This window comes from Rhinichthys klamathensis, unplaced genomic scaffold (assembly GCF_029890125.1).
Source record: "Rhinichthys klamathensis goyatoka isolate OS25496 unplaced genomic scaffold, OSU_Roscu_1.1 h1tg000369l_1, whole genome shotgun sequence".
In the NCBI taxonomy this organism is placed as follows: domain Eukaryota; kingdom Metazoa; phylum Chordata; class Actinopteri; order Cypriniformes; family Leuciscidae; genus Rhinichthys; species Rhinichthys klamathensis.
The window spans coordinates 1,479,160-1,499,207 of record NW_026606877.1 but is presented as its reverse complement, the minus strand read 5'-3'; the positions used below and the strand labels follow the sequence as shown (position 1 = coordinate 1,499,207).

The 20,048-nt window shown below is 41.6% G+C and overlaps 1 protein-coding gene across 3 annotated transcripts in view; it reads right to left on the bottom strand.

Annotated features, from left to right (window-relative positions):
- The window catches only part of edil3a (EGF-like repeats and discoidin I-like domains 3a), a 234,392-nt gene that overhangs the window by 40,507 nt on the left and 173,837 nt on the right, over positions 1 to 20,048 (bottom strand). For all 3 annotated transcript variants that reach the window (XM_056233375.1, XM_056233376.1, XM_056233377.1), the window contains 3 exons: positions 9,627 to 9,782; positions 8,322 to 8,466; positions 5,574 to 5,758 (listed from right to left, as the gene is read on the bottom strand). In XM_056233375.1, the coding sequence (XP_056089350.1) occupies positions 5,574 to 5,758; positions 8,322 to 8,466; positions 9,627 to 9,782 (486 nt within the window). The remainder of the gene's footprint in view (positions 1 to 5,573; positions 5,759 to 8,321; positions 8,467 to 9,626; positions 9,783 to 20,048) is intronic.

The window sequence follows — 20,048 nt, the reverse complement described above, 5'->3', positions numbered from 1 at the left end:
GCTATAAATATCCCCTGAGCACACAACACGCCAGCTTTTGTCACTTCAGCAGCTCTGTGCGTGTGTCTGAATCTGTCGATTGTGTTTGTCTGTTCTGTCAGGAGTTTATCACTATATATATATATATATAAAAAAAACAATATGAGCGAGCAGTATAGGAAGTGTGTTCCCCCCTGTACTCGATACATCACGGGTGGGGATTCACACGAGTTATGTGTGGCTTGTTTGGGTGTTCAGCATGCCCAGTCGGCTCTTGAGGGAGTCGACTGTAAGCATTGCGAACGCTTTCCTCTTAGAACTCTGCGCTCGCGGCGATCGCTCTTCGAGGAGAGTGGTTTGCTGCGAGCTCCCCAAGGCTCGGGTCCCGCTTCTGTTGAGGCAGAGCGGCGGCGCTTGACTTGGGGTTCGCAGATGGATCTCACCGGCGATGTTGAGACGGGCCCCGCCCTATCTCAGCTTTCTCCGGCGGGATCCGGTGCCTCTCACCCGGCTTCGGAAGCACGCGCTGCGGCGGTTACTTCTGCCCAGGTAGAGGCATATGATGATGTTGAATTAAGATTATCCAGTTCTGAGGATCTGGATGTCGAAAGTTTTGCATCAGAGGAAACTAGTGTGACACATTATACTGCAAATGAAGAAGGTTTGATAGATGTGTTATCTCGGGCTGTTGAAAGGCTCAGTATCGAGTGGCCAGCTGATAGACAGGATTCTAAAATTAAAAGCAAACTAGATGATAGATTTCTGTCTGCACGACCTCAACCTTCTCGCCGGTGCTTACCGTTCTTCCCAGACCTTCATGCTGAGGTTTCAAAGACCTGGGTTAGACCGGTTTCTAGCAGAATTTACACGAATCAGTCAAATGCTTATGGTAACATTTTTGGTGCTAAATCTGCTGGTTATGTGACGATGCCGAAGGCGGAGGAGACGCTCGCGAGCTATCTCTCTCCTGCTTCTTCGGTTTCACTTAAAGCGCCGGCTCTTCCATCTAGACCACTAAAGAATACCTCTGTGCTGGTGGGGAAGGCTTACTCGGCGGCTGGGCAGGCGGCTGCGTGTTTGCATACGATGGCTATTATGCAGGCTTATCAGGCCGACCTGCTCAAAGATGTTTCTGAGGGGGGTGAAATTTCGGCTGATATGATTAGCGAACTTAGGCAGACTGCTGATCTCACTCTGCGTGCCACCAGAGAGTCCGCTAAATCTATTGGTCGATCTATGGCAGCCATGGTGGCCACAGAAAGGCACTTATGGTTGAGTCAGACATCGATGAAGGAAAAAGATAAGTCTCTCCTTTTAAATGCTCCTGTTTCGCATGCGGGCCTCTTCGGTGACGCTCTTCACTCGGTCACGGAGAGGTTCCAGGAAGAGAAAAAACAGGCGGCTGCTTTTTCTAAATTTATCCCTCTCAAAATACGTGTCACTGGGGCTGCTGAGCGAAAAGGGCAGTCCCAGCCGTCGAGTTCTTCCTCTTCAAAAAGAGCACAGCAGAAGCGGAGTGTCGCGTCTCGTGCCCCCCCGCAGGGAAACTGGAGGGACGAGGCGGGGCGCTCTCCGGCGCGGCCGTCTCGGGGCAGGACTGATCTGAGGACAGTCATTGTCGCCAGGAAGGCCGCGTCGAAAAAGTCCTGACGGGCTGAACGTCAGGACTCTGAGGGTGGTCCCCATCGGGAGAGACTTGAGTTCACCGCACAAGAACACGGTGCCCTGTCTTTCCCGATGCCCTCAGGGGTCTGTTCTACTAACCCTGCCTACACAGGGCGTAGAGAGACTCGGCGAGCGATTTCCCGAGGGACGCTCGCCCCCTCCGAGGAGGGTTGTGGAGTGTTCAGACCAGCTGTTTCCTGCCAGTATGTTACAGGGCGCTGTGTCTGTCACTCGGGATGTTCATCCAGAGGCCAGCCTCGAGAGGCTGGTTCCCTTAGTAGAGTTCCTGGCGGAATGGGAAATGCTTCCCAATGTTTCTCAGTGGGTCCTGAATATTATAAAGAACGGGTACGCTATTCAGTTCAGAACGCGTCCACCTCGGTTCAGAGGGGTTCTGCCCACTGTGGTAGGCCCCGAGCAGGCTCTGGTATTAGAACAGGAGGTAAAAACTCTGCTGCAAAAAGGGGCTATAGAACGGGTTCCTCCACCCAGCAGGGAGTTAGGATACTACAGCCGGTACTTCATCGTTCCGAAAAAAGATGGAGGGCTGCGTCCCATTCTAGATCTGCGTGTCTTAAATCACACTGTAGGGAAGCTCAAGTTCAAGATGCTCACTCTCAAGCAGATCGTGTCACAAATCAGATCCGAGGACTGGTTTGTCACGATAGATCTAAAGGACGCTTACTTTCATGTATCTATCCTCCCTCAACACAGGAAGTTCCTGAGGTTCGCTTTCGGGGGCGAAGCGTACCAATATCGGGTTCTTCCGTTTGGCCTAGCACTGTCACCCCGCACGTTCACGAAGTGTATGGATGCAGCTATAGCTCCGCTCAGGCTGCAGGGCATCCGTATTCTGAACTATATAGACGATTGGTTAATTCTAGCTCAATCGGAACATCAGGCGGTTCGGCATCGAGATGTCGTTCTTGCTCACATCAAGAGGTTCGGGTTGAGACTCAACGCCAAGAAGAGTGTTCTTTCTCCATTACAGAGAACCACTTTTCTCGGTGTAGTGTGGGATTCGACGACGATGCAGGCACAATTGTCACCTGCTCGTGTTGCTTCGATTCTCGCCGCAGTACATCAAGTCAAGCTAGGCCGGTCATCCACTGTAAAACAGTTCTAGAGACTGTTGGGTCTCATGGTGGCTGCGTCCAACGTGATACCTTTTGGCCTCCTGCACATGAGACCGTTACAGTGGTGGCTCAGAACCAGGGGATTCTCCCCGAGGGGAAATCCGCTTCGCATGATCATGAGTTCGCGACGGTGTCATCGCGCCCTGGTTATGTGGAAAGATCCTTGGTTTCTGTCCCAACGCCCTGTGTTGGGAGCTCCTTGTCGTCGCGTGATGCTAACGACAGATGCCTCTCTCACGGGTTGGGGGGCGATCATGAGTGGTCGCCCGGCTCAGGGTCTGTGGGAGGACCATCACCGTCAATGGCACATAAATTGTCTAGAGATGTTGGCAGTGTTTCAGGCCCTGAAACATTTCCTCCCGGACCTAAGAGGCCACCATGTTCTTGTGGTATTTGAATCAGGGGGCAGACATCCTGTCGAGGCAGGGGCCGAGGCCCGGGGAGTGGAGTCTTCACCCCGAGGTGGTGGAGCTCCTATGGGGACATTTCGGTCGTGCCGAGGTAGACCTATTTGCGTCCCGAGAGACATCACACTGTCCACTGTGGTTCTCTCTCAGCCAGCCAGCCCCACTGGGGTTGGATGCTATGGTACATCCGTGGCCGAGGTCACGCCTGTACGCTTTTCCCCCGATCGCTCTGCTCCCAGGAGTTCTGGAGAGGGTTCGCCGGGACGGGCTCAGTCTCCTGCTTATAGCCCCGTTCTGGCCGGCCCGAGTGTGGTTTTCGGACCTAGTGTCTCTCCTCGACGGCTCTCCCCTAGAGATACCGATCAGGAGAGATATGCTCTCTCAGGCGAGTGGGTCGATCCTTCACCCCCGTCCAGAGCTATGGAGGCTGTGGGCTTGGCCTCTGAGGGGGCCCAGCTCATAGATTCTGGTCTCTCGGCTGAGGTCGTTGAGACCATCCTCCAATCCAGAGCTCCCTCCACGAGGAAGTTATATGCCGCGAGGTGGAAACTTTTCACCTCTTGGTGTGGAGAGCGCCAGCAGGACCCAGTTAATTGCCCGGTTGGTACAGTGCTGGATTTCCTGCAGGACCGTCTCTCCACAGGGTTATCCCACTCCACACTGAAGGTGTATGTGGCGGCCTTAGCTGCTTACCACGCCCCTTCAAGTGGAGGTTCCCTCGGGAAACACCCACTTATATCTCGCTTCCTTCGTGGCACCCTGAGGCTGAGGCCTGCAGTTCGCACAAGGGTACCAGCTTGGGATCTGGCCATCGTCTTAGAAGGTCTCTCCCTTGCTCCTTTCGAGCCCATCGAGGAAGTTTCGGAAAAGTTTCTTACTCTTAAGACTATCCTTCTTCTTGCTATCTCATCTCTAAAAAGGATTGGTGATATTCAAGCACTTTCGGTGGCTCCCTCGTGCCTGGAATTTGCTCCTGGTATGGTTAAGGCCTTTCTCTGTCCGAGACCAGGTTATGTTCCTAAGGTGCCGACCACTTTGGTTAGACCTATAGTTCTGCAGGCTTTCTGTCCTCCGCCTTTTCTGACGTCAGACCAGAGGAAACTTAATTTGCTGTGCCCTGTTAGGGCTTTAGATGCGTATGTCCACAGAGCTGCTCTGTGGAGGAGATCGGAACAACTGTTTGTCTGTTTTGGGTCACCTAAGAGAGGGTGTCCTGCATCTAAGCAAAGGATGAGCAAGTGGGTGGTCGAGGCCATCTCGCTTGCTTACGGTTCGGCCCATCAGCCTTCACCTTTGGCTGTAAGGGCTCATTCCACCAGGAGTATGGCTGCCTCTACAGCTCTTCTTTCAGGAGCTTCTCTTCAGGACGTTTGTGATGCGGCAGGCTGGTCCTCACCGCACACTTTCGTCAGATTTTATTCCCTTGACCTTAGCTCCACTCCAGGGGCTCAGGTTCTCTCGTCGGTTTGTGTCTCCTTATGACACATGACGGGGATTTGGTCGTATGGGGATGTGGGTATTGCGTTCCCACTGCGATTACACGCAGCGGTAGTCCCTGAAGGGGAACGTCCCGGGTTACGTATGTAACCCTAGTTCCCCGAAGGGACGGACGCTGCGTGTCCTGCCATACTCTCGGCATCCCCTTGGGTCGCTGCTTCAGTAACTTTTAAGCTGGCGTGTTGTGTGCTCAGGGGATATTTATAGCTTCCTGGTCTATGACGTCACTCGCCGTACGCTCATTCTCTCCATTGACTGATTTCATTCATGCTTCAGACGCGTCACGCTGGGGCGTTCCCACTGCGATTACACGCAGCGTCCGTCCCTTCGGGGAACTAGGGTTACATACGTAACCCGGGACGTTTTGCCATCACTTGAATACATTATATTGAAAAAAGAAAATTGTAAGAGTTTCATGATAAGCAGATGTAATTTATAATACTACATATTTAAATTAAAATAAAATTTGACCAAGTGATTTAAAGCCAGGATTAAAAAGAAATATGTTTAAATATGAAGTGATGACAGTGGTATCAAGATGCATGGCTTGAATGATGGCAACTATCTCTCTCTTGAAGCCTGATCGGTTACCTTAATGAACAGTGACTGAGCAAGCAGGAAGAAGATTCTCTAGGGAGAAGGGATAACTGGGGTTTTGTTGAAACTTTGAATCTGGGAGCTAAATAGCAATGATATTGTCTTCATGATAAGGCTTTGTTTAGGTTCTGTATTAGGGATCATCTTGTTTTATAGACTACACCCTGAGCTGCAGTGATCTTTTCATTACAACTCATGCAGTCATTTGCAGATATTCTGTTGAGTTCTGTAGAATCAGCGCCAATAACATACACTGTTCGTACGCATATAAGGACATTATAATAAACCCTACCTGGAGCCACTGGGACTGATCACTGTGTCCAGACGTCCAGGCATTAACCTTCCCTTGTTTATCCAGTCTTGCTTTCCCAGGCTCCCAGGTGAACATGTCCATGTTAAGAGTTCTGAAGATGCTGGAGGCTGTGATCTGGTAGTCCTGAACATGGCCAGACTTCATGCCCATTGGCTCTGAACACCCTGAAGAATTCAAAGGCATGTCATACACCAAAAATCAACTTCCATGCTGGAACAAGCTAATGTATGCAGGTTAGTGTTTAATGATCAGCCATTCTCGATATTGTTTTAGCAAGGTATGCAGGTAAACTACCATTTATGTATTGTTTAGCTAAAAATAACAAATTCAAGAATAACAGGTATACAATGCCGCTGTCATGCCTCTAACCAGTTTTAATTTATTTTTTTATTGGCTTCCAATTAACTACAAAATAGATTGCATAGTGTTGCTACCTGTTTTTAAATCCTTGAATGGATTAGCACCTGCATTACTCTCTAACTTACTATCTGTTCACATCTCTGTACTTCTTTAAGGTCATTCGATCAGGGACCGCTAAAGGTTCCCCGGGCTAGGCAGAAATTAAAACTCTGGAAACAGCCTAACGGTTTTATTAGGACTATCCCTACATACTTTTAAAACAAATATTTAAACAAATTAATTTCCTCTTTTAATAATAGTGGATTTATTGTGTGGCTGTTGCTCTTGTTTTATGTTTGAAATCTGTTTTTTTATTTATTATTATTTTATTGATTGATTGTCCTTAGACATATTTCACAGCACATTGGTCATTGTGGTTTTTAATGTTGTTAAATACACTCACCTAAAGGATTATTAGGAACACCTGTTCAAGTTCTCATTGAAGCAATTATCTAATCAACCAATCACATGGCAGTTGCTTCAATCCATTTAGGGGTGTGGTCCTGGTCAAGACAATCTCCTGAACTCCAAACTGAATGTCAGAATGGGAAAGAAAGGTGATTTAAGCAATTTTGAGCGTGGCATGGTTGTTGGTGCCAGACGGGCTGGTCTGAGTATTTCACAATCTGCTTAGTTACTGGGATTTTCACGCACAACCATTTCTAGGGTTTACAAAGAATGGTGTGAAAAGGGAAAAACATCCAGTATGCGGCAGTCCTAGGCGAAAATGCCTTGTTGATGCTAGAGGTCAAAGGAGAATGGGCCAACTGATTCAAGCTGATAGAAGAGCAACTTTGACTGAAATAACCACTCGTTACAACCGAGGTATGCAGCAAAGCATTTGTGAAGCCACGACACGCACAACCTTGAGGTGGATGGGCTACAACAGCAGAAGACCCCACCGGGTACCACTCATCTCCACTACAAATAGGAAAAAGAGGCTACAATTTGCAAGAGCTCACCAAAATTGGACAGTTGAAGAGTGGAAAAATGTTGCCTGGTCTGATGAGTCTCGATTTCTGTTGAGACATTCAGATGGTAGAGTCAGAATCTGGCGTAAACAGAATGAGAACATGGATCCATCATGCCTTGTTACCACTGTGCAGGCTGCTGGTGGTGGTGTAATGGTGTGGGGGATGTTTTCTTGGCACACTTTAGGCCCCTTAGTGCCAATTGGGCATCGTTTAAATGCCACGGCCTACCTGAGCATTGTTTCTGACCATGTCCATCCCTTTATGGCCACCATGTACCCATCCTCTGATGGCTACTTCCAGCAGGATAATGCACCATGTCACAAAGCTCGAATCATTTCAAATTGGTTTCTTGAACATGACAATGAGTTCACTGTACTAAAATGGCTTCGTGCCCTGGATGTGCATCCCACAAATCTCCATCAACTCCATCAAATCTCCATATTGATAGGATAGCAAGATGCTATCCTATCAATATGGGCCAACATTTCTAAAGAATGCTTTCAGCACCTTGTTGAATCAATGCCACGTAGAATTAAGGCAGTTCTGAAGGCGAAAGGGGGTCAAACACAGTATTAGTATGGTGTTCCTAATAATCCTTAAGGTGAGTGTAGTTAAAAAAAAGAGCATATAATGCCCAGATACTGAGCTTGAAAATAATATGAATTATATTATGAACTTGCATGCCTTTTCAGGGCTCAACAATAAGGATGGCTTAAGGCCAATGTGAAAGAGATTCAGGACAGTTAATTCAACTTTTATTTTTGGGCCAGCACTGTGTTCTTGCATCTTATGTTCATATTGATCATGAATATGTGTTTTTATGCCTTTGGTTGGTTTTCATGTTTTGAGCATTGCTGGAATTTTAAATATATTATCAAGTAGTTACCTATCTGAATAAATACACAGATGAGGTTTTGTTGAAATCAAATGTCTTGTGATAGTCTTGAAAGCAACTATATGCAATCCTTTTCAAGAAAAAGTGTGTTTATGAACTTATAGCTGACATAAAGTTATATTGTAGCTGAATGATTTCTAGCTATTATTTAAATTTAAAACCTATTAAACCTATTGTTCTATTAAATACTAAAGTACTAAAAATAATATTAAATATCAATCCGAACTACTGGCACAAGTGAACCAACAGAAGAAATCCTTATTGTTGAGCCCTCCGATCATTCAGATCCCTATAAAATAAGTCCCCTGAACTGGGTTAGAGAAAACACAACTGACTTCAACCCTGTTGTGTTGCATTTTATTGACAGTCTGGACAATGTTTCAGAAGTATAACACCGTTTTAAAGTCCCCTTTGGATGTGCTCTCAGAATGATGTATTCTGTCTACTGAGGTGACTCACCCGTGAGCTCACAACCCAGGAGCTCCATGCGAAGAGTGCAGTGTCTCCTGCACACCTGCGGATAGATCCGCACATACTGAGCCTCGATAGGAGGGGTGAAGGAGTTGGCAAATGGAGTGTTGTTATCAATATTTCCACGGAAAATCTGGAAGGAGAACGTAGGGAGAAAAATGTTTGAGGTAAAATGGTCGAAACTAGATTAAACTGGACTAGGTTTGCATTTATCACAGGAAATATCAGTGCTTGCAAGATAGTGTTTAAAGAAACCTTAGGTTCTGGACAAATGAAAAAATAAATAAAATAAATGTGGCTAGCAGGTCGAGGCCGAGTGACGTGAGAGCGGAGCGAGGCCAGTGGCGTGAGTGGTAATATGCGACACCTGTGAGACGCACCGGTCTCGCATCTCTCACGGAGGAGAAGAAGCATAAAGGAGGAGCGACGACAGTGCAGATCGAGTGAGGAACAGGCCTGAACTTATGTTGTGTTTTGTTTATGTGGCCAGCAGTCGTCCGTATGTGGCGAGCAGGACGAGGCCGGTGGCGTGAGTGGTAATGAGCGACACCTGTGAGACGCACCGGTCTCGCCACAATAAATAATTGACCAAACAAAATTAATGGGTTAGTTCACCCAAATTGAAAATGTTGTCATCATTTACTCACCCTTATGTCGTTCCAAGCCTGCATGGCTTTCTTTTTTCTGTGGAACATATATAATTTCCATCGACTTCCATTGCACTTTTTTGTCTATATATTGAAAATCGATGGGAACCAAAATTATTTAATTACCAACAATCTTCAGAATATCTTATTTTATGTTCCACAGAAAAAAGAAAGTCATACAGGTTTGAAATTAAATAAGGGTGAGTAAATTAAGACATTTTTCATTTTTGGAAATGAAAATGAAGGGTGTCTTAAAGGGTCGCTACCCTATAAGTATGCAAAATATTATGTAAAAGAGAATACTGATAACAATTTGGTATGTACATATTTTGATGGAATTATCACTGTTGTTTAGAGAAAGAATACATAATATAATACAATATGATATAATGGCTAAAATCCAAACAAAACAAAACATGATCAAAATGGCAACTCCTCAAAGTTATTAGAGGAGATCTGGACACTGTCTAATAATAAAAAGACGGCATCTGAGAGGATGGACACCATATGTCCTCTGAGGCCCTGACAACTCTCATTTATCCCCTAAAAATCTAGACAGAAAATGCATATGGCATAGAGGGAAGCAAAAGCACATGCTGAGTGACTGATGTGGCTCTTTTTCGCTAATAAAAAAAAAATGTCTCACTATATCTTCCTCCGTGCCCTTGACTTTGTACGTCCTCCAGGTCTTCCCGTCATCACTGTAGGCCACTTTGTACGACTTAACATATTCTGGGCTCCCGATGCGTTTGGCTCCTTGGGTTATCACTCCTGTGACCCGCATCCTCCTCTGTAGGTTAATCTGAGTAAAGGTGAGAAAGAACAGATTCAGAGATAAAGAGAGAGACAGAAACAGTCTTCTTTACAGCTTTATTTTAGTATTGTTTATTTAGCTTAATAGTTATCCTATTATAGTATTTAATAAAAATTTGAATTAGTTTTTCATATTTTTCAGTTTTCATGATTTTTCAGTTTAAGTAGTTTTGTTATGTGCTTTTGTCATTATTATTATTTTTTATGTATTTTTATATAGTTTGAATTTATTTTTATTTCAGTTGTAGGTTTGGTTTTAGTAATTTTAGTACTCGCAAAGTAAACTCAGACACCCTCAAAGATTCGTACAGCCTCAACAACCCTCTTGTTTGTCGAACCTATGGATTCAGCATCTGCTGTAGTGTCCAAATTTGTGTCCAATTTCCGTTACTTACAACACTGCGTTATAAACGTCACGTTAGAACTAGCAATGATTGGTTGGGCCGTTTCTGAGAAGTTATTGGCTTAACAATGAAGCATGATTGTGTGCTGCATGAAATGGAAGTTGCGTTATTCTTTTCTTTCTTTTTGTGTTGTATATCCAAATGAAACAGCATTTCGAACAAGAAAAAAAGTAGGGCGGTACTTGATTTTGTTGATCGGTAATTGATTGGATCGCATAAGATCATCATTGTCGTTTACTGTTGCTTTAATATTGAGAAACGCACATTTTTTAAACAACATTGCCAAAGAAAATAGTTCCAAACAAAGAAGCAGAATCAAGCACAGAGCAAAACACACAATCCTTTGTCTCTGAATGAATTAATGTTTCTGTACGAATCCTTGAATGATAACGATGTAACTTGCAGTAAGAGTCACTGAAAATCCTCACCAGAAAAAAGCTGTTTTTAATAATACATATATTCCATAATTCTGCTAAATTAGGTTGCCACTTCTCCTTTTACTGCTTTAAAATGCAGTCATATTTCAGCAGCATTTCCCTGGCAATAGATTGAGGCATTTTCCATTATCAATATCATTGCAATGTATAAAGCACTGTTCACACAGAAGTAACTTTCAAAACAAGCAGCTTTCTGTTGGTCAGCACTGCGAATTGGCGTGACCAATTTAAACATGAGCAAAATCTGCATGGGCAACTTTTACGCTCTTAGACGAAGTATTCCTATTCCCATTTATTCTGATTGAAATGACTTGATTTCGCCTGCAGAATTTCACTGAGCAATGGTAAATGTGACAACACCTTAACACTGTTCTGCACACACACATGTGGCATAGAATTTTCTTCCTATTTTTTGGTGGGTCTATGTATCATTTGCATGAACCTATACAAAAACCTCTATATGTCAATGTCTTCTACATAATTTGACAAAATTACATCTTGAAACGTTCTCATAATTGGATGTTACAAATCATGAAAATCAGATGAAAAGCTTGCATGCATGTAACAGTAAAAACTGAAACAAGGGAACCTTCTAAAGATGATAAGTTTAGTCAAACCATAAATTGTAGTGTTAAGCATTTTATTTCTACACAAAGAGAGTTTCTAACAAGACTAGATTGACTCTAGTCACGGAATTTTTCAATGGAACTTTTCTTGCAGTGATGATGATGTCACAGTGGCCTGTAATAGTCAAGGCCGCTGGTGATCTGTATTCCACAGAATGCTATATATTGAGTGCAATCACAGCTCTGGTCAGATCATTCATATTTCTTTGTGATTTATGTCTGAGTTGTGCAACTGTGAAATGAAGCTAGCGATGGATAGTGCAGAGAGAGATGCCTTACACTCCTCGGTCTCATGGGCCAATGATGACTACTGGATGTCATGGAATAAGTGGGACTAGGTAATAGACTGAAGATGTGAAGAGGAGAAGCCAGCCTCAAAGATAAGAGTTCAAGAGCAGAGAAGCTTTGGAAGACTGATTCGGTGTCCTGAGGTGCAGGACGAGAACTGTGGGTGCTTAATATTGCCAGAATGGCTGAGTCTTTTCTTTTTGCCAGCAAAGATTCCTGGCCTGAAATTAAATCAACAAAATCCATTTTTGGACTGCAGAGAGACAGAAGCATATTTACACAGACTGTTTAATTCATGTGGGTCACATAACTTCAGCATATGGCTGCATGATTCATCTAAATAAAACTGCAACCGCGGTATAGCTTATAAAATCACAAAGGCTGCAATTTTATTAAATAATTGCTTAAATTTCAATTGTTATAAGGAAAATCACAATTCGATAAAAAAAAAAAACAGTTCACAAAATCCTCTAAACATAAACTGTTCCTGTGTAGCGGCATTGCATTAGTTTTGTATAATGACCTGTAATGGTCATGTGAATTTGTAATTACGCAGAAGCGAAAATAAAGTGGAGCTGCACTTCGCACACACACACAGTACACCAGGCAAGGAGTTCATTTAGAGCATTGACACACAAGCCTAAATTCTTGCCTACATCCCTGAAACCAATCAAGTGTTGGCCAAAGGCTGACCGAAACCATAAATGAGTGGGACAGGCCTGTTTTTGCACTGTTTATGACAGTGCAAGTGGCATGAATCTGGTAATGGAGATATAGACCCATTCGTTTCTCTGACATTCAGACATCACTGCTCTCACACAAAGATTGCTTATAATGCAAGATAAAAGTAATTTATATAAGGTAAACAATGGCTAGCAGACTAGTCAACAGCTCTTCCAGACCAGTAGCTAGTCGTGTAAGCCCTACAGCCAGTATTTCCATTTAGACAACCTGCCAAAGACTGTTTTCACTAGACACTCCCAGTTCTTCCTTTCATAGCCACCCTTCCTGAAGTACGTAGCTGGCTGTTAAAACCATGCCTTGTTCCATTATACATTCCTAGGAAGCCCAAGAAAAGAAAGAAAAACCTTTCCATGCTATAGGGAAATAATGGCTGATTAAGCTTTGTCATATATCCACACACTTAAAAACATCCTTCGAGACTCGAGTCTTTGAACGTTTTATGTTTGACAAACTAAAGCTGTAATATCAAATGCATATCCACATAGCTTTGCAGTTTATCTTTAAAGTAAGGCTCTACTGCAAAACAATAAAGCTGACCTAAGAAAATACATGTTCCTCATTGAAAACAAAATCACCATACAGATTTTTTTTTTTTTTTTGTCGCGTATAATATGAAAGATCCTTCCAGGACCCCACTGATTTTACTTGAGATGCATTTTTATATTTTAGTATTTTGAGCTCATTGAATAGCTACAGGCCTCTGGTTTTAAAGTAGGCCATGTAACTAAGTTTCTTAGTTTTGTAGCTAGCCTGTAGAATATCAAAGCGATCTTTTTCTAATACGCCACACAGTTAAACTGCAAGCACAATGGATCACAAATCTACAGCTTTCGGTAACCAATGTTCTGGAGGAAAAAAACTAAAAGTAGTTATGCTACTCACTTACCTACTAATTTGTAATGCTCCTAATTTAACTATAGGAAATGTAAGACATTTCCAGGTTACCTAGATGTATCTGATGTAGACAGGTAATGGTGTCATTTTTAGGCATTTTTTCCATATTTTAGGCAATTTATCCATCTTTTAAATACTTTCCTCTTTATATTGTTTGCATTGCTGTCATTCAGCAAGTGTAAAAAAATTCCCTTACAAGACACTGATGCATTATTTTTGTCATCAGATAAATCATATGTTAAGAAAAAAACGTGGACAAAAGTAAGAAAGAAAATGAAATAAATATGTTGCACTGTGGAGAAGGTAAAAGTAACATTTTCACCAGTGAATACATATTAGCTATGACATCCACTTGTTTTTTGCAACAACACAACCTTGTTTCTTTCAGCATGTTTCCTATAACAATGTCTGATATGTTTACATTTTACATGGCGTGAGAAAGTGACATAAACCACGCAAAATCTGATCAGAGCAGTCAGACTCAAACTTATGAATAGGATTGACATGCCTATGATAACAACAAGATCTTCTAAAACTGAGGGCTATATACAGGTTAACTAAGCAAACTAGAAACAGGTGTGCAACTAAATCAGTAACCATGGAAACAAATGAAGAGCAGGAAAGTGGGGAACAAAGGAAACAGGTTTAACCATAACCTATTTGGTGGGAGGGGAGGGGAAGGGGAGGGGGAGGGGGAGGGGGAGGGGGGATCTAAGAAAAGATCATGTAAAACACTGATTCTAAGCTGCTTTTACTTCAGGACCTAGAATTTTAATTGGACATGAGGTGGTAACCAAACACACTACACAATTCACAACAAAATATCCCCAAAACACTAACATTTATTAATATTACCCAACAACAAGCATAGTTAATATTATATTATATTATATTATATCATATAATATATCAATGAATTAATTTACTTATTTAACAATTATATATGTATTTATTTATTAACATTTCAATTTCATAATTGCATAAGCAACAGCAGAAGTATGCTTTACCATAACACATGGAACAAATAGTGTTTATCATTGACAATTCAACAGAATGGCCCAAAACACTAATTTTTATGTATATTACCCTAAGCTCAATTATATGGATAATACATTTAAAAATATATATATTTTTTATGAATTCATTTGTTTGCTTAATTACTTGTTTATTTACATGAACATGGCAATTAGGAAAATACATAAGCAACAGCAGTCTTCCAGTCTTACACATAAAACAAATAATGTACTAAATACTAATAATATTGGTGTATTACCAACAGGTGAATCTACTGTAGAGTCTTCAACAACAAAAATATAGAAAGTGTTTCCCCCTTCTTTTTAAAGACTATTTATTATGCTACCCTATCCATGCACGATTAAATGGTTAGTTGCATTTAATATTTTGCATTCAGCATTGTTTTCTTTCCCTGCTGTCTGTGACCCTATCATAACTATCCTGCGAGCCATTTTTGGGGTCGCGACCCACCAGCTGAGAACCTGTGATATATTAAATATGTGCAGTAGAATGCAAAAGACTAAATGAAAACAAAGAAATTTCAAATCAGCTCCCACCTACACACTCCACACTTCCAGCATGCACCAGAGAGAGAGAGAGAGAGAGAGAGAGAGAGAGAGAGAGAGAGAGAGAGAGAGAGAGAGAGAGACAGAGAGAGAGAGAGAGAGAGAGAGAGAGAGAGAGAGAGAGAGAGAGAGAGAGAGAGAGAGAGAGAGAGAGAGAGAGAGAGAGAGAGAGAGAGAGAGAGAGAGAGAGAGAGAGAGAGAGAGAGAGAGAGAAGCACTAATGTCCTTCTTGCTTGGCTTCATGACAGGGGGAGAGACCGAGAGAAATATGGAAATGAGCACACACTGATGCTCAACTCACTGTGTTCCTCCTGTCTGAATGCATACACATGTATAAATGCATTCACTTGTGCACATATGGCACAACCCCATCCATCACACTCTACATATGTACACATAAACCACCATCGTTGAGCAAAGAAGTGATCTGCATGTAATGAGCCTTTCAAAATAACTCCCACACTATTTCTCAGCATAACTCCTCTGTCCAACTAATGGAGAAACGCATGAAGACCTGAGACTGAGTTAAGGCATTTAGTCTGCCTTCAAACAGCAAGTTAAAGCAGTCAGTCAAGTCTTTGTTTTCCCCAGAGGTAAAAAGCTGTCTGAGAGGCTCCTGAGGGACGGGGCGTGGAGCGAAGCCGAGTGCTCAGAGTGTGGAAGGGAATGGGAAGACAGCTTAAGCTCGAAGACAGACAGCCATGAAATGGGGGAAAAGTAATAGTCATAATACAGGGTTTAAAATGATTTGTTATCGCTGAGTGGGGAGCGTGTGTGCGTGCGCGTTGCTTCACAGTCAGCTACACTTGATGACAGCTAATTCACCATCCTAGTGTGTGTGAGCAATGGGCTGGGATTTTGAGGGGCCACACAAATCACTAGCTGAATTCCTTCTCCTAGCCTTTAAGTCTCTCGTAAGATGTATCAGAAACTCACTATACACTGACAGCGGCTATACAGCGCACACTGGGAGAATACGTCAAGTTTTTGAAAGAACGATCACTTTCTGAATTTCTATGAAAACTCTTGTAGTTTGACATGCTTGCAGGCTTGTACAGTAATTATAAATAATTGTAACTGTATTTTGCATATCACTCACAGACATGTACTAGTGTTACTCGTGGAGAGATTTTCACCGTTGAAAGGTTTATCTCACAAGATGAGTATTTTAATTAGGTGTTAATTAGTTAATTAGGTGTTAGGGTATTAGTTAAAGGGTTAGTTCACCCAAAAATGAAAATTAAGTCATTAATTACTCACCCCCATGGTACCAACCCCGTAAGACCTTCGTTCATCTTCGGAACACAAATGAAGATATTTTTGATTAAATCTGAGCTACATAGGCTGCCTGAGGGAATGAAACTTGACGGCCCAGAAAGTCATTAAAGAAAATGTTTAAATATTCCATGTGCCCACAGTGGCTCAACTATAAGTTTATCAAGCGACGAGAATAATTTTTGTGCGAAAAAACCCCACATAAATAACGACTTTATTCGACTATTCCATTACTTCCTTGTGGACCTGAGACGAGAGTTCAAGAGATTTCCACGACGCATGCGCAAGAACTGAACAAGAAGTAGTAGAAGAAGAACGTCCTCTTCTCAGTTCTCGCGCATGCGTTCTGGAAATCTCTTCAACTCTCGTCTCAAGGCCCACAAGGAAGTAATGGAATAGTCGAATAAAGTCGTTATTTATGTGTTTTTTTCCGCACAAAAAGTAGTCTCGTCGCTTGATAAACTTATAGTTGAGCCACTGCCTCTCAGATTTAATCAAAAATAAAAACCTCTCTAAAACCTCTCTAAAACTCTCTAGATTAAATCTAAAACCTCTCAGATTTAATAAAAAATATCTTCATTTGTGTTCCGAAGATGAACGAAGGTCTTACGGGGTTGGTACAGCATGGGGGTGAGTAATTAATGACTTAATTTTCATTTTTGGGTGAACTAACCCTTTAGTTAAAGGGGTAATATAATGCCATTTTTGTACAAGTTAATATGAATGTTTAGGGTCTAAATGAAAACTTTGTACACTTTTATTAAAAAATTCTCATTAGTATTTTAAGAAAACACAAATTTTACCTGGTCAAAAACAGCTCTGTTTTCAGCACGCCGTTTCAGTGCATATGCCTTTAAATGATAATGAGCTTTGCTCACTCCGCCCCTCTGTTCTGCTGGCGTTTTGACACATCACATGTGGAGTGTTCCCTTGACAACAGTTGAGGGCAGGGCCGGCCCGAGGCATAAGCGAACTAAGCGGCTGCTTGGGGCCCCTTGGCCACCAGGGGGCCCCCCAATCGAGTCGAAAAACCGAAAAATATTTTTTTAGATGACTTAAACAAGTGACAAACATGAATGAATGAATGAATGAATGAATGAATGAATGAATGAATGACGTGCGTCATGCACATAATCTAGACACCTCGCGCATGCATAGACAATTCGTGCGCAACTGCGTATAGTCACGGTAATGTTAAGCCATGTAACAAAAAAGGACGTATCCCTCTGGTGCCGAAAATAGAAAGAAGGAAAGGCCAGAGGAGGAGAAAAAAAGAGCAAGATAAAACTATATTTGCATGATTATTTACGGTATGTTTTGTGCAGACCATTCCTATCTACGGCAAGCCCCGAGGGGAAAAATACATTGCATACGCACATACAACGAGCGCCAGTACATCATTACCGGTATTATAGTAACATACTTTGTTGGATTCTGTCATGTACAATCCAACCAAGTCTGTTACAATAATAATCACAAAAAAAAAACTTACAATGTATTGAGACAGTTGAGAAATAATAATATTTTTACAGTTTTCAACAATAATTGTCATTGTTGCACCCTCTTATTATGTTGATTTCTCAGTTTTGTCATTATTTCAGCAAATAAATTATTTGATATGTTTTGAGACAGTTTGTTTTAAGAAGTTTCAAAGAGTTAGAAAAAGAGTAAAGTAAAAGTTAAAACTTTTTTATTTAAATAGGCTATCTATTTTTTATTAAGTATTTATTTTGTATTAATAGGCTACATAACCTCACTGTATTCATTTATAATGTATCATTATTGCGTGATATTTGTGTCAATAATCGTCAAGCACATGTGACTCCGTGTAGTGGGAGGGGGCCCCCAAATCAAATTCTGCTTAGGGCCCCCAAAAGGCTCGGGCCGGCTCTGGTTGAGGGTATATTTTGGAGAAAGAATGGCAGCGGGAGTCTCTGATGACACATCTGTGCAACCGTATCAATTTGAACCGGAGTCGGACCCGGAACAAGATGACGGCCGCAAAGAAGTTTGACAATTAAGGCTCGAACAGGACGTTTCTGAATGGTTGGTTAACATAATGTCACTTTGATCTATTTTTGTATGCACTGGCAGCAGGGTAGAGTAGTGAGATACGAACGCTATGTGTTTACTGATGTATAGTTCATTGACAGATTGACGTTACAACTAATGGTCATAAAAAACGTTTTTTTTTTCGGGATTTGCAAAGATTAATATTTAGGTTAATAAAATTTTACACTTACTTCTTCTGGAGGTGCAGAGGGAACATAAATAGTTGGTACCGATTCTTTTTTCAGGAGCAGCTTCTTAGCAAAACAAGCTCATACTTACCCTCGTTTATAAGGCAGTCTGGTATGAAATGATTCGCGCAAACATGAACGCATTGACGTTGATCGTGGGGAATATTCCCTTCGAAAACAAAACTCAGCCACTGCGTTCAGATTTAGGAACATGAAAATGACTGCTGTGTTCGTTATTACACCCAAGAACAGAACACCACAATCGCTTAGACGCCATTCTGCTCCAGCGTATCAACAATAGCGGACTATGATGTCATTGACAGCTCGCTCAGTGCGGGTCTGTGTTAAAATGCTGTCAATCAACAATCGTGGGGGGGGGGGGCGTCCGACTGTGTGACGTCACACGGTCGAACGGCTCGATTTGAGACAGGGGAAAACATATAAGGAGATTAAAACAAAAACACTGGATGGATGTTTATGATGGTTGTGTACAGGCACTGCCAACACACATTTCAGTACAATCAACTTGTAAAAGTGCATGTACCATTATATGACCCCTTTAAGGTGTTAAATGTTAATTAGGACTGGGAGGTATGGTGATATATACATAGATAGAAATGTCAAATATCTATACTTATATATACAGTATATATATATATATATATATATATATATATATATATATATATATATTATATATACACACACACATACATATACAGTACACACACACACACATACTATTAATACTATTTGGATACATAAAATGCATATAAACAAAATAAATAAAACAAGACCGATAAAAACAGAAGCAAGCAAAAAGTGTAAAAATAAAGCAAAACAATTTAAAAAGGAGGAAATAAATAATAATAACAATTCAATGCAACTTAAACATTTTGCTCAAAAGCTAACACAGAAAGACAACTTGACTAAAATGTTACTACTTGGAACTTGTCTAATTTTGCAAAAGGTTTTGTAAAAGGACCTCTAACCTATTCTGATGCCATATATCATTCATTTGCTCTGAATAAACTTATAGTTTGCTTTTCGTCCAACACACCATAAAAAAGATAAAATAATGAAATTAGAGAAAGTATCTTTCATTTGTAAATTATTTAATTTGCAAGATTATTTAAAAATAATCATCGTCACATGGTTATTTAATATATTTAATTGGGAAAAAAAAGAACTATGTGATTTAAAATGACTCCTACCATGATAGCATATTCTGGTCACACAGCCCACACATAATGTTAATTATACACCAATTAATTTCAATCTATCTTTTCATAGACTTGCACAAGACAAAAACAGGGGTGACCAATTAAAGCTATGTGACTAAAAGGCCATGACTGGCTGATACTTCATTCTCATAATGGCCACAGATGCTGGAGTCACTTTATCTAATGGAGATACACACTGGCGCCATGTGTGGAGGGGCCATTGGAAACATCTGGCACGGCAATATTTGTCAGTTTTGCGGAAATTGATTTGGATGTGGCTGTAATTCCCAGAGGCTGTTTATCAGCCTGACACCCAATCACACAAGAGTCATTTACCAATCATGATCTCAATTCTCCAGCCACTGACAGGGTTTTTAAGTTGTTGTGGTGGGGGTGGGAGAATGAGAGTCCTGCACAGACATAAACAGACACAAACACCACTACGGACACTACTGATTCCAGTATACACATCATTTCTCATAATCTCCCTTCATGAACATATTAGAGGTCAGTTTAAAGGTACATCATGTAACTTATTTTGTTC